Raw genomic sequence first — 12,927 nt, forward strand, 5'->3', positions numbered from 1 at the left:
ATGCTTTTTAAATTGCATTATAATAAGAAAATTTAAATCTTAAAAAGATTTAATATAAAATTAGATTAATCAATGGTTAAAAAATAAAGCAAAATGTTTTTAAAGTGTCTTATATGTAACTATTTTGCAACATTTCTTATAATTTGTTATAGAAATTGACTGTACTTTGTGATTTGTATAAAGATTTAGTTGAATTTATCGTAATTTATTAAACATAGTTTCAATAAATGTGCAAATTTCACATTTTTATTTACATATATTTATTATGTCGTCTTTTATACACGATAACTTATAGTATATAATTTTTATTAGCTCGTTTTAATAAATTTATTGCTGCGTATGCTATATGTATTGTATTCTTTATGAAATTCGATATCTATGAAAATATATTTGACTCTGGCTGAGTCGGGTAGGTCTCGTCTTTTAGTTGTATTACAGGAAGGTGCTCCAATAAACGACGTTAAGGATGAAGAACGAGAAAGGGAAGAAGAATCTGGAAACCTTGTCGATGTAAATGGCGGTGGCTCGTCCTTGGCAGCATTGCTCGTACTGAACCGTCGGTGTTCTCATTGGACTTCTATTTCTTTCAGCATCCGGTCTCATCGGCGTCTACGGGATTTGGAATTAAAAATACATCACAACATAAATAACATATAAATATAGAAAATTAATTCATGCGCACTATTTATTTCGACTTTTATGTTCTTCTTTTCCCCTTTCAATTAACTTATATTATATTAATCAAGACTATATTAAAAGGTAAGTGCATATATTATATTATTATATTTGTATTATACAATTAATTGTGCAATTAATTGTTATATTAAGAACGTAATTGCGATATGATCAGGAATATAGCAGAAAAAATTAAATTTTATTTATAAATCTTTTAATATAATGTTAATATATATAATTTTTTAATGATATGTGTCCTTAAATCATATATTTAATCATGTTTAACATTGTTTTTATAATTTACATCGCATGTTAGAATAAATTTAGCATACTTATTAAGTTTAAAAGCTTTTACGTATTATATTTTGTACAAATAGACTATATACTATTTTGTCGTGTGTATTATATAATTGCTTTATTTGCAAGGAACATCAGAATATATGTATATTTAGAAAAATGATAATTATATTGTCTGACAAAATAATAAAAAGAATTAGATTTGACCAAATATTGCATTTTGATATCAATTTGTTCAATTAAAGGACATAGCAGACGCTAATAGAAAACGTATTTAAACTGTAAAGTATAAAGTAACTTTTATTTATCAGCTGTCAAACAAAGACGATATATGTTTAGCGTATAAACGATTTATTGTTGTAGAACTAGTGAAAGTAAATAGTTGCGCACAACAGTAGTACAAGCAAATATCATGCGCAACGGATGCAATGAAAACAGAATACATTATATGTATAGCGCTCGGCAAACTGCAAAGTCTGCATAAACTACATGAAGAAAAGGAGAGAACAGAATATTGCTCTGCAAATTGAAGCGAGGGATGAATGCATTGCAATAAAATAGAACTTTGAAACTTATTATAATAAGAGAGAAGTTACTGGCGACAAGTTACTCGCTAGGCTATACGAGCGATTGTCTAAGAGAGTGGTTGCATTTTGAATGGCACTTTCTGTTATCGATGCTATTTGTAAATTTTCATAAGATGAGTTCTTTACGCATGTAGAAAGAGAATTATAATCGACAAATGAAAAAAATTTGGCTCAAAATAAATTTTCTGTATTGTTGGACTGTACGCGAAATATTTATTTTCTTTTTCTCTCTCTTATCAAGAAAAATGATATAACTTTAACATTTGTTACCACGATTTTCATGATTGCCGATTATTTATCACAGTCGCGGTTTACAATATAGCGTCATCTATTTTAGGCGTTTTTATTCAATTGAGCGATATCGCACTGACGCGATGGAAAAAAATCGCATTACTCTTGAGCGATGGCGCCGCATATTTCGCTTTATCTCGACTATCAATTTCGCGGAGGCCAACAAAGAGCATTTGTGCCGTAATAAATATTGTACTGCGCTTTTTCTCGTTTACCTTAAAGTCGTCGATGGCCTCTCGAAGATCTTCGTCCGAATAGCCTTTCATGGCCTTCGTAGCGATTGGTCCCATGTAGTTGTTCACTACTGCAAATTCCATGAGGGACAGAAAAACGAATACGCTGCACGAGGACATCCACACGTCGATTGCTTTTACATATGAAACCGGGGGCAGAGATTGCTGAGATTGCGTGTTTTGAGTAGCTGAAAGAAAAACGTTAATCCTTGATTTTCATATGATGGCTATGTATATAATTCAATTGTCATAATTGGCGTATATCTCCATCTTTTATTTATGTATTGAGGATCATCTTTTCATGATTATCTCGCAAATTATATTAATATCAATTGATGTTGTACATACATTCTAATTATTTCTGTTTTTTTTAGACAAAACCACGTTGATGTTTACCGCTAATAATTTTATTTTAACTTACAATAAGTTAAACAAGAGAAAACAATTACAGAATTAAGTTAGTTTTATTATAAAATCAAAGGATTCATATTAAAATTTTTTTATAATAATAAATAAATTGATATTCATGCCATCGTTGTTATATCTCGACAAAGGGTTCTACCTTAGTTGCACATATCATGAATAGTTAATGTGAGCAATGACTATAGGAGAAGTGGTCTTACCGAGGGTCAGTAGTGACGTCACGCCCAGGGTGACACGTGCCGGGATAGCTTCCGGCTTGATCCAGAAGGCGATCCAGGACATGACGACGATAAGAGCGGACGGGATATACGTGTGGAACAAGTGATAACCCAGTCTCCGGCGTAGATTGAAGACAATCTGTATGCACGTAAAGTTTCCGGTCGAGTATTCGATCGTGCAGTCGGTCGTGTAGTTGTTCGATATGTCGAGCTGCGGTAGCTCGATCTCTGGATTAACTACAAGAGGATCCGTCATGTTCCATAAGAATACCAGGTCTTGAGTCGTGTGCGAAACTGCGAAAAAATTATACATGTTTATACATATATAGGAAAAGTTGACGCGCGCAAAGATATTATACGAAACAATAATAAAAATAAATATAAAAATTATACAGCTTTAAACAGAATCGATGTTGAATATTTTTATATTAAATATAGTTAATATCTATATTATTAATTATAAATAGCTTGTGTGTTATAATTAATTATAATTACAGAGATAAATGTCTCAGTAGCAAAATTGTGTCATATAAATCGTCGTATGTTTTTTTTTCTGGAAGATTAATTATGAGAAATATTATAATATTACAATTTGTATTGCTGTTATTTATTCGTACTTACGACTCTCGATCATCATTGAGCAAATTTGTGTGTCATGAGGATAGGACTCAAACTTCATCGCGCAGGAAAGCACCAATGTCAATCTAAAATGAGTATTGCGTTTTTTGATATGTGATCCATTAATCAAATTGCATTTCAATCTCTAGTACGAGTGAATTACTCTATAGCGCTATTTTCGGACAATGACAAACACTATTGAAACTTTTTACTATTTTTGTTTTTGACGATGCAGAACATTCAGAACAAGAGAATGTAAATTTGTATCTTTTATTGACAATAAAATTTGACAGAACAAACGACAACAAACTTGTCTATTCAATACGCTAAATTAAAATCGCCTACAGATGGAAATAAATGTAAAATCGAGATAGAGAGACTTTTATGAAGCAAAAATGAGTGCAACATATCAATGTCAATGTTGAATTGAATATATAAATAAATTGCGTTTCTAAAAATTCTTGATTAATAATTTAATATTTTAATTAGTAATAAATTGATTTAAGAACATTAAAAAATCTATTATTTAAATTATAATTGAAAGTTCTCTGAGATATATACAATACTTTTGCCTAATCACAATTATTTGAACATCTAATTATACTCTAAAAAATATAATTATATATATATTCAATACTATATTATATGACCTAAAAAAAATTATAGGTAAATGTAATAAAATATTTTACAAATTTAAAATATTGCTTTTTCTTTCTAATTTAAAACAATTTATATAAATAATATAGAAGTTTATGAAGTGTGCGCGCGTGTGCGTACTTATCATTTGAACAGTTGAAACTTTAGAGTTAATAGCACTTCGCACATGAAGACCGCTAAAGCTAACAGTAAATTTGCTAAACTGTAGTATTTCTTTGAGTTCTAATGTGTGGTGTTAAAAGTGTATATATCTCATTGTGATAGTTTCGTTCGTTCAAAGCAGAGTGCTTTTATAATCAAGAAATAGAAAAAGAATAAGCTAATATTTTTCAAAGCTTTCCCTCGAAATGGCGCTCTTCCTAAAAAAAGAACATATGTTTGAAAAATATGTTTTACATTAATTTTTAGAAATTATCTTTTCTCGTTTTTTTTTTGGTATTTTCTGATTACCTATAGTTTCTAATCATAATATCGCTTGTTAAAAAATAATATCTCAGAGAGAAGGCTTTAGCTTAAATATTTTTTATTGATTAAAAAAAGATATATATATATATATATATATATATATATATATATATATTTTAAGTCATTTATTAACGTATTTTGAATTTTTTATGTGTGTGAAAAGACATTTGCAGAAAAATTTTTGTTTCATTTATATTTAGCTTATGCTATTTAATAAGGCTGTAAAAGTAACCATCAACACCATGAAAATTGTACTGGAATAAAAGTTTTTTTGAACTCTTCTACTAACAAATATAATTTTTGTACATTTGCAGGAAACTCTTTTCACCGCATATTTAGCGCTACATATGATTATTTGATTCCAACTATTTGTTATGTAAATGTTATATAATATTATATCGCATTGTAAATATTTTCAAATTCGAATATTTAATCATTCAGCTAACAACATTTATCTAATTAATTATTATTGATATTGATATTATTATTAACTGTTATTAATATTATCTATAAACTCTGTACTATTTTATATGAATAAAATTCGGACAATCATATTTATTGCTAAATATTCAACAATAATGTCAGAATTTATAGCTCTTACTTGGACATGTAAAGCAATGTCTTGTCGTGATACAGCCAGAGATAGTGGTTTGGTATTGACATCTCGTGAAAGGTAACCTTTTTTGCGTTTTTGAAGAAACAGTCAGGTCTCCAGATGTTATGCAGCCAGTCCACGTCGAGTATTCTGTACTCTTCCGACATATTCTCCGGCAACCGCAGTCTAGAGTCCCGCCAACTCTGCGCGAGAAATATGTCGGCCACGTACGTCTGTTGCCGCGGAAAAACAATGTGTGAACACAGATGCTGCGCTTTATATATGCAACCATAATTATATCTAGGTGACATAATCATGTTTCCCCGAATAAAAAACTTTGTTTGAACTTCACAAGCTACATGTCCGCCATAAATGTGGAGTCCATAGAGAATTTGAAAAGTGATTCACGAGGCAAAGTTACTCTTACATAATATTTAATATGATCTTATGTTATTTATTTTGTTAATTATTGCTATGTGATTAACAAAATTTGTATATGAAATAAAATGGTAAACAATAGTTTAGTTGATCTTATCAATAAATACGTGAGAGGCAAATTCTTATATATTATTTCATATAACATATAAACACATTTATCAGCTATTATGCCATCTTTATTCTTTTCTTACAAAAATATAGAAATATTTTACTATAATCAAGATCAATAATATTTTATTATAATCAAGATTAATAAAATATTTTACTATAATCAAGATAATGTTCTATATTTTACAAAAATATAGAAATATTTTACTATAATCAAGAAAATATAGAAATATTTTACTATAATCAAGAATAATGAAATATTTTACTATAATCAAGATTAATCTAGTAGAGATTAATAAAATAATAATAAAAATGGCAGATGTGATATTTTTAAGAGCATTTAATAAACAAGAAAATTAATTTTTTGATATGTCGAAAAATATATGTCGGTCTTTCACTCACCATCGATTCTTCATTTATCGAGTCTAGGCTGAGCACTGTCACGTGAAAATAAACGATAGTGGGTTGTCCGAGAAATTTCGGCGCTCTGTGCTTGTCGTACTGCTTCGGATTTAAGGGCAGGATGTCCTTTAGCGACAAAGAAGATTCTTTTTTCCCGTACTCATCAAAGTCTAGCTGCCTGAAATGTCAGAAGATGCGAGAAGCGACCTGTTAATGGATACAGCGTGTACATTCTCCGCGTCTATTTATCAAAGATTATCTTGACTGTGATAAATCACATTTGATGCAATCTTTGGTACAATATTTTATGTTCATAAAGAAATAAGACTTTTACTTATAATTAAAGTATTCTTCTTAATATATTGCTTAATTAAATATTCTTGTTAAAAAAAAAAGATTAATTTTGAAGCATGTAGCGCTAAAAAACTGTGCAAATGTATAGAAATGCTGAAAAATTTTCTATGTTATTCTGAAAACATTTGTTTTTTAAAATAATTTTTTTATTTTTAGATATTCTTGAGAGTTATTGGTTAACGTATACTTACATTTAAAATCTATAATAATGTTAGAATTAATACTTATGTTGTTCGTGAGAAAACAATTCAAACTGACAATAATTAAATCATGTATGCTGTATTTTACGTGTATGTAGTAATGTAAATTCGACTTAAAATCGCCTTATATCACTGTGAAACCTGCCAAGCCGATAATACATAACAAGGCTTTCAAGAATTTTTCGCCTATTTCTAGCTTTCTCGGAAATGTAATTTAATGCAACAATATCGAATACAACATAAATATATTATTAAATTTTTTATTTGATAGTTTTGACAAAAGAAATCAAATTATTTCAAGACATTAATTATTATCAAACATATCTTGCATCGTCACACACTGAAATGGTATGAGATGAATTGTTAATCACTAATATCAATAAAAAAAGAAAAAGAGTTTTGCATTGTAGCTTTTAATTTTCGATTGCGATCAATTTACAGCGATGACCTTACAAGTTAAATAATACCTTCGGCAGCGGTATAGAGATTTTCATTGCGACATAGACGATACTCATAAATTATTCACAGACTGTAAGAACCAAGCACGGTCAGAGTCGACAATTTATTATTACAGAGAATGGATTCTATATATATATATATATATTCTTCAACCAGGCCGGTCACATCGATGTCACAATTGCTAACTGCACGATTTTCTTTGTTCAATTAGGATGTGATTGCAGCTATTGATTGAGATACCGCAGTATATAACATACATAGGTGTGATATATGCGATACTCACTATTAAATTGAAAGATGTTTACTGTGTTGTGTGCAAATATAAAGTATGACGCAATATATAATAAAATATAGGTATCATAATACAAAAATAGCAAAAAGAGCTTATGGATTTATTTTATAAATTAAGTAAATTTATTATTACTTATGTTTAATCAATTTTTTTTTTACGGTTACCATTAAAATACAATTATATATGTATTCTTAACAATCTCTTCTTAGACATTAAATTTTTTCAAGAAAGAAAGAATATAGTTTAAACCACAAGAAAGCAATTTAAATGCAAAGTACTTTTTTTTGTGCTAAGATTTTTGATATACAAATTTTATATTTTAATATAAGAGATCTCTTATGTGATCGTTCGGCAAAGAAGATATAATTGTGTACTCACGAGAAGTTTGGAGCAGTCATGCCAAACAGTGTATACAAGTAGCAGCATATGAAGCATATGATCATCCGAGAGTGTCTTGCCATTCCTAGAGAAAGAAACGAATATGTATGGAAAAAATGATTACGAATAATGTTTGCAGGAGCGTTATTGCTGACATTCACGCGTACATAAAGGAAGAACAGCATTCAATAAAGTGAGAGTATGCTATATAGAGTACGTTATAAAGAATTCACCGACACACGGAAGAATCAATGAAATTATGTATTAAGTTCGCGGTCATTAAATCTTTTACATTTCTGAGCGGATACGTTCGGTTCGTCATGTTACGCTGTGCGGTGTATATTAAGTCTATTAATATTCCAACGTAATTGCATAATTAATTCAATTTAGCTCGACTGATAATATCTCGTTTGCTTCTATTGTTCTTGTCAATGTCGCGCGGTGGCGAATAATAATGGACGATTCATTATTTCTCCGATATGGAAGGAGACAATTTAAACAAGGCGTACGAATAATAAGTCAATATCTATCCTAAACAGTGATTAATATATAATTTGAACGTGTGTTTTGACGAAATATGAAATAATATTCGTCGTCATAATAAATGAATGATGCAATAAAGGATTTAATAATCTTGGTTTGCATTGTTTCATAAAGGCACTCTCTGTTATAACTATGAAATTACGCATTAATTAAATAATTTACTATTCCCGTGTTTTTTTATTTGTTTGCGATCTAAATATATATTTTACGGGCAATTTCCTGTATTGCGTCTCTTATTTTAAAATTTTTATGGTCTTTTGAACACAATGGTCTTTCGATCCAATTTTCCACTCACCGATCAGCTGCACATTCTATCGTTCAGAAATCCGGCGAATGCTCTCGACGAAGATCGAACGGAAGCTGTCAGCCGCTCGTCCAAAAATCTCCCCCACCGGATCTTGATCGCTTCCGGTCCCTCGTGAATCAATGAACATCTGAATTTACATCTGAACGTAGCGTTTCATGAAAAAAACCATTGACGCGGATCGATGTTAAGAACCTTGTTGAGTCATGTTGTCAACATTAATCATCGATTACAATCTATATGAACCCTTTAAATCATCCGTAATCGCTCTCATAAATGTATTGAAAATTTAAGAATCTAACATAAAAATTATAACTTCATCAATAACTTTTATCGATAAAATTTTTAAAAAGAATCTTTAGCGATAACTTGCTTCGAACTTTTTGATTGATATTTCTTTGACCGTTTATAATAATTCCTTGTTTAAATAAATTTACAATTTTACAATTACAAAAGAGTAATTAGAACTTTAAACCGAGAGTTAGGTTTACCAACTATAAAAAAGTTTATTAACGAATTTGTGTAGATGTACAGTAAAAGCATAAGCTGGCTTTAGAAATCGTCTTAAATCACCTATATAAAGTGTATTTTTTAAAAGAAGATAAACGTATTAATTTTTACAACTAAAAATTGTTTCCAGATAGCGTTTTATAAAGATACAAATAAATTAGTTCTAATGTAAATGCTAATGTAAATGCTTCTAATATAAACTTTTAAATGCATAAATTTTAATATGAACATGAGATGTTTCAAATTATAAATTATATAAAAATAAAAGCATGTTTGTATTTTACAATAGAAAATAAGAATTAAAAAGAGATTAAAGAAAAAAATAAAGAATTAAGTTTTGCTATCAATCTTTTATTCAAATCTTCAAAAAATAATCTCTCTTGTATATGATATAAAATAGATCATAAGGAATAAAATATTGAAGTCTGCATGTCGACAAGAATAATAGAAATATCAAATAAACGATTTTTAAAGATAAGATATAAAAGATCTAATCAAATGCATGTTTCTGATTCTATAAACGATTAGATATTAATATTATTAAATAAATAAATAAGTAATTTTAATTAATATATTCGGCTTTTGAAAGTAACCTTTTTATTTTGCTTTTAATATTAACTAGGAATGACATGAAAGCATTGTTGCACTAATTTTTGTAAAAAAATCGATTAATATATATTGCAATCATTTTCTTGATTTCTAATAAAGTTTTCTAATAATATAAACTACGGAGGCTACGGACCTGCTTCTCTACTGCCGGACCTGCCGCTTCTTTTTGTCAGCTTTGATTTAAGGCACGTTAAAAAGTCATCAACAGTTCAGTAATGTTTCAATCAAGATATTTTTTGTAATCATGACTTCCGGCAACTTGTTTGTTTATATATATATATAACTCAAGGAAACTTTAAGAATGATGTGTCGTTATCGCGTCGTTAAACTTCCTCGCGCAGTAGATGCTCGTGAGCTTGTCAGACAGAAACTAGTCATACCGTTGCACTTTCTTTCCTGCTGTATAAACCACCCCATCGCACAGCCGTTTCTAAGCCAATTTGTTTATCGACTAACTGATTAAGCCCTACTCTCTTTCATCGGCAGTATCGTATGTCAAAGCATGTGAATCTTAATTAAAGATTCTGTAATTTTTCAATCAAAAGTATATCACAAAGAGCATAAGATAAAAAAAAACGTAAAAAAAAGAATTAGATTATATTTTAAGCGTCAAATCCAGTTAGCGTGATTTATAGATAAGCTGATATACATGTTTACATTGACAAATATACAATATAAAATTTACAAAAGCTATGTAAGCAAACTTTATAAATTATATGTACAAAAATGTATAAAATAAGTTTCTCTTTTTTAATTAAGCTATATTTTATTAGAGACAAAGAAAGAGAAAGAGAGAGAGAGAGAGAGAGAGAGAGAGAGAGAGAGAGGCAAATATAGTTTTCTTACCAGTTAAAAAGAACATTTCTGTTAGTTAAACTTAAAGATTATGTTATTATATTTTAGTTAATAATTATATAAAGTTATTATAAATTTAATCTTGATTATAACAGCAAAATAATAAGCAAATTAATTAATGATACTTTTATTCTTTTTTCTGTAGTAGAAAAAGCGTGATACTTTTAATGAAAATGTATATTTTATGCTGTTTAAGTTTACCTCCGTATATATTACATTCAACATATACAATTAATAAATTTTAATATGTAGTAAAAAAACATTATTATATATGTGAATAAAATGTGAATAAATAACGATGGCCATCTAATAAGAATTTAAACTTATCGACATGTGTAAAATTTATTCTCGCCATCTCATAATAGACAGTACATACAGCCTAATCAATTCGAGGAATCATTAGAATTCATTTTTTATATATTTGTTTTTTATTTATAGAATAATTTACTTATATTTTAATAGAAAATCTCATATATACTTTAGAAACATATTGAAATTGCATGTTTTCCTTAATATTTGCAGATGATACGGAAGCTTTCTCCTCTTACTGAAAGTTGTTAATATGACCATCGACGAGATATTATTAACAGAGAGAACCCTGAGAGGGGTCATACCGCCGTTTTTTATAAGACACTTTCTCTAGCTGGTACAGTAGCGTCAACTAGATCCATTTTAGAACCGACGGAACTATATGGCCATTCACTTTTCGGTGCTACGGTAAAACAACCGGTTGTGTGTGCTAGATCCATAATTGTGGATCAGAATTGCGGAGAAATATTATGGATTTATTAATGTTTTATTAGCTGTGCGTGATGTTTTGCCATTCTAGTATATATTACGAACAGCGATAATAAATTATTATTGAAGTATTTTTATGTATATGCCATGTGACATAAAATAAATTTTCTTAAATAAATTTTCTTAAATAAATTTTCTTAATAATATTTTAAAAAATTTTAAATATATAACGTGTAGAAGATATTTCATTAAAGTATATACATCAACAAAGTGGGAACCTTGCGTCTTACGTTAAAAACGAAGAAAATCTAAAAAATTACAGTTTTTTTACCGGCTTTTTGCGTCAGGTCGTAACAATATTTGCTTAATATAAAAGTTTTGCAGTTTGTATGTACAAAATAAGATAGGTTCCCACTCGGAAATGCATGAAAGAATATAAGTGAACGTTTGAAAATGTATTTAGAAGCCTAGTAAAAAACATGTTTTTTACTAGGCTTCTAAATATATTTTCAAAGGTTCACTTATATTCTTTCGTGCATTTCCGAGTGGGAACCTATCTTATTTTGTACATACAAACTGCCAAAACTTTTATATTAAGCAAATATACTTGAGTAATAAAATTTTTGCAAATAAAATGACATAAAAAACGCGACATTATTCGGATAAATATCAATTAAATATGAATTTAAAAATTAGATAAAATATATTTTTTCTTATCTAAGTAAAAATTATCCGATTTATATCGTCATTTTGATTAAAAATCTCATTAGTCCATTAAAATTATTTTCAAAAAATTACTTTCTAAAATAAAACAAATGTTTTAGTTTTTATTACATATGATTTTGTTTCGAATAAAAGGAAATAATTAGTTGTGTGATGAATAAAAAGACAACAACTCCAGTGGACAGGATTCTCTTGTATATTTATATATCATATATTAATTTTTCCAAGATAATCCTTGGAAGCTGCGCATATTATCGCGCGATCGAGCCGCTTTGCGAGCTCTCACATGTGTTTCTTATTGCGAAAAGAAGAGTCGAAAAAACAGAATCTATGCAAAATCAGAATAGAAATCTGGATATACCTTTTTTGGCTAGCCTTTTCTACGAGGCTTTGATATGTTCAGTTGGAAACTATCATCTTTGTTTTCGGTTTTAAACAGTGAAAATAGTGTAACTATACATTTATATAATTCCTTGCGTCTTATAATTTTCGTAAATATATTACTATAAAAAATATAAATATACTTCTATAATAAATATACTATAAAATGTCAAATATACAAAAAAATTAAATATATTTTAAATAAATGCTGAAACTAGTATAATATTTATATTCCATATGTGTAAATATTAATTAATGTTATGTAGAATATAAAAAAATGTAATATTACATTTACTTTAATATATCGAATTTATTAATTTTATTTTATAATTTTCAATTTGTTTTACTTTATTTATTTATAACTGCAATTCAGTTTAAAATTGATATTTAGCTCGATATTTGATTTTATCAAAATTGTCTTTTTCAAACATTTCGACAATTTAATTTTATACAACACATTTTTGATAAACGTTTTTTTTAAAGAAAGATGAATTGGATATAATAATAATGACGCAAGGAACTAATTGATTCTAACAATTAATCAAGTAATCATTATAATTTCGATTCGTTTGTC

At 28.4% G+C, this 12,927-nt stretch overlaps 1 protein-coding gene across 2 annotated transcripts; it reads right to left on the minus strand.

The window, feature by feature from the left end:
* Positions 1-81: 81 nt before the first annotated feature.
* On the minus strand, positions 82-10,127 carry LOC115244698 (glycine receptor subunit alpha-4-like). Of its 2 annotated transcripts, XM_029822583.1 has the most exons (9): positions 9,790-10,127; positions 8,529-8,679; positions 7,691-7,775; positions 6,008-6,185; positions 5,066-5,292; positions 3,346-3,428; positions 2,707-3,018; positions 2,066-2,271; positions 82-609 (listed from the first exon to the last, which is right to left on the minus strand). In XM_029822583.1, exons 3-9 carry the CDS (start codon positions 7,771-7,773, stop codon positions 433-435), a joined length of 1,266 nt encoding a protein of 421 aa, XP_029678443.1. In that variant the 5' UTR covers positions 7,774-7,775; positions 8,529-8,679; positions 9,790-10,127; the 3' UTR covers positions 82-432. The 2 variants fall into 2 exon arrangements, with proteins under 2 accessions (XP_029678443.1, XP_029678444.1); XM_029822584.1 differs by lacking the exon at positions 9,790-10,127 and having other exon boundaries at positions 8,529-8,907.
* Between the last annotated feature and the right edge of the window lie 2,800 nt (positions 10,128-12,927).

This window comes from Formica exsecta, unplaced genomic scaffold (assembly GCF_003651465.1).
Source record: "Formica exsecta isolate Colony F162 unplaced genomic scaffold, ASM365146v1 scaffold83, whole genome shotgun sequence".
NCBI classification, from domain to species: domain Eukaryota; kingdom Metazoa; phylum Arthropoda; class Insecta; order Hymenoptera; family Formicidae; genus Formica; species Formica exsecta.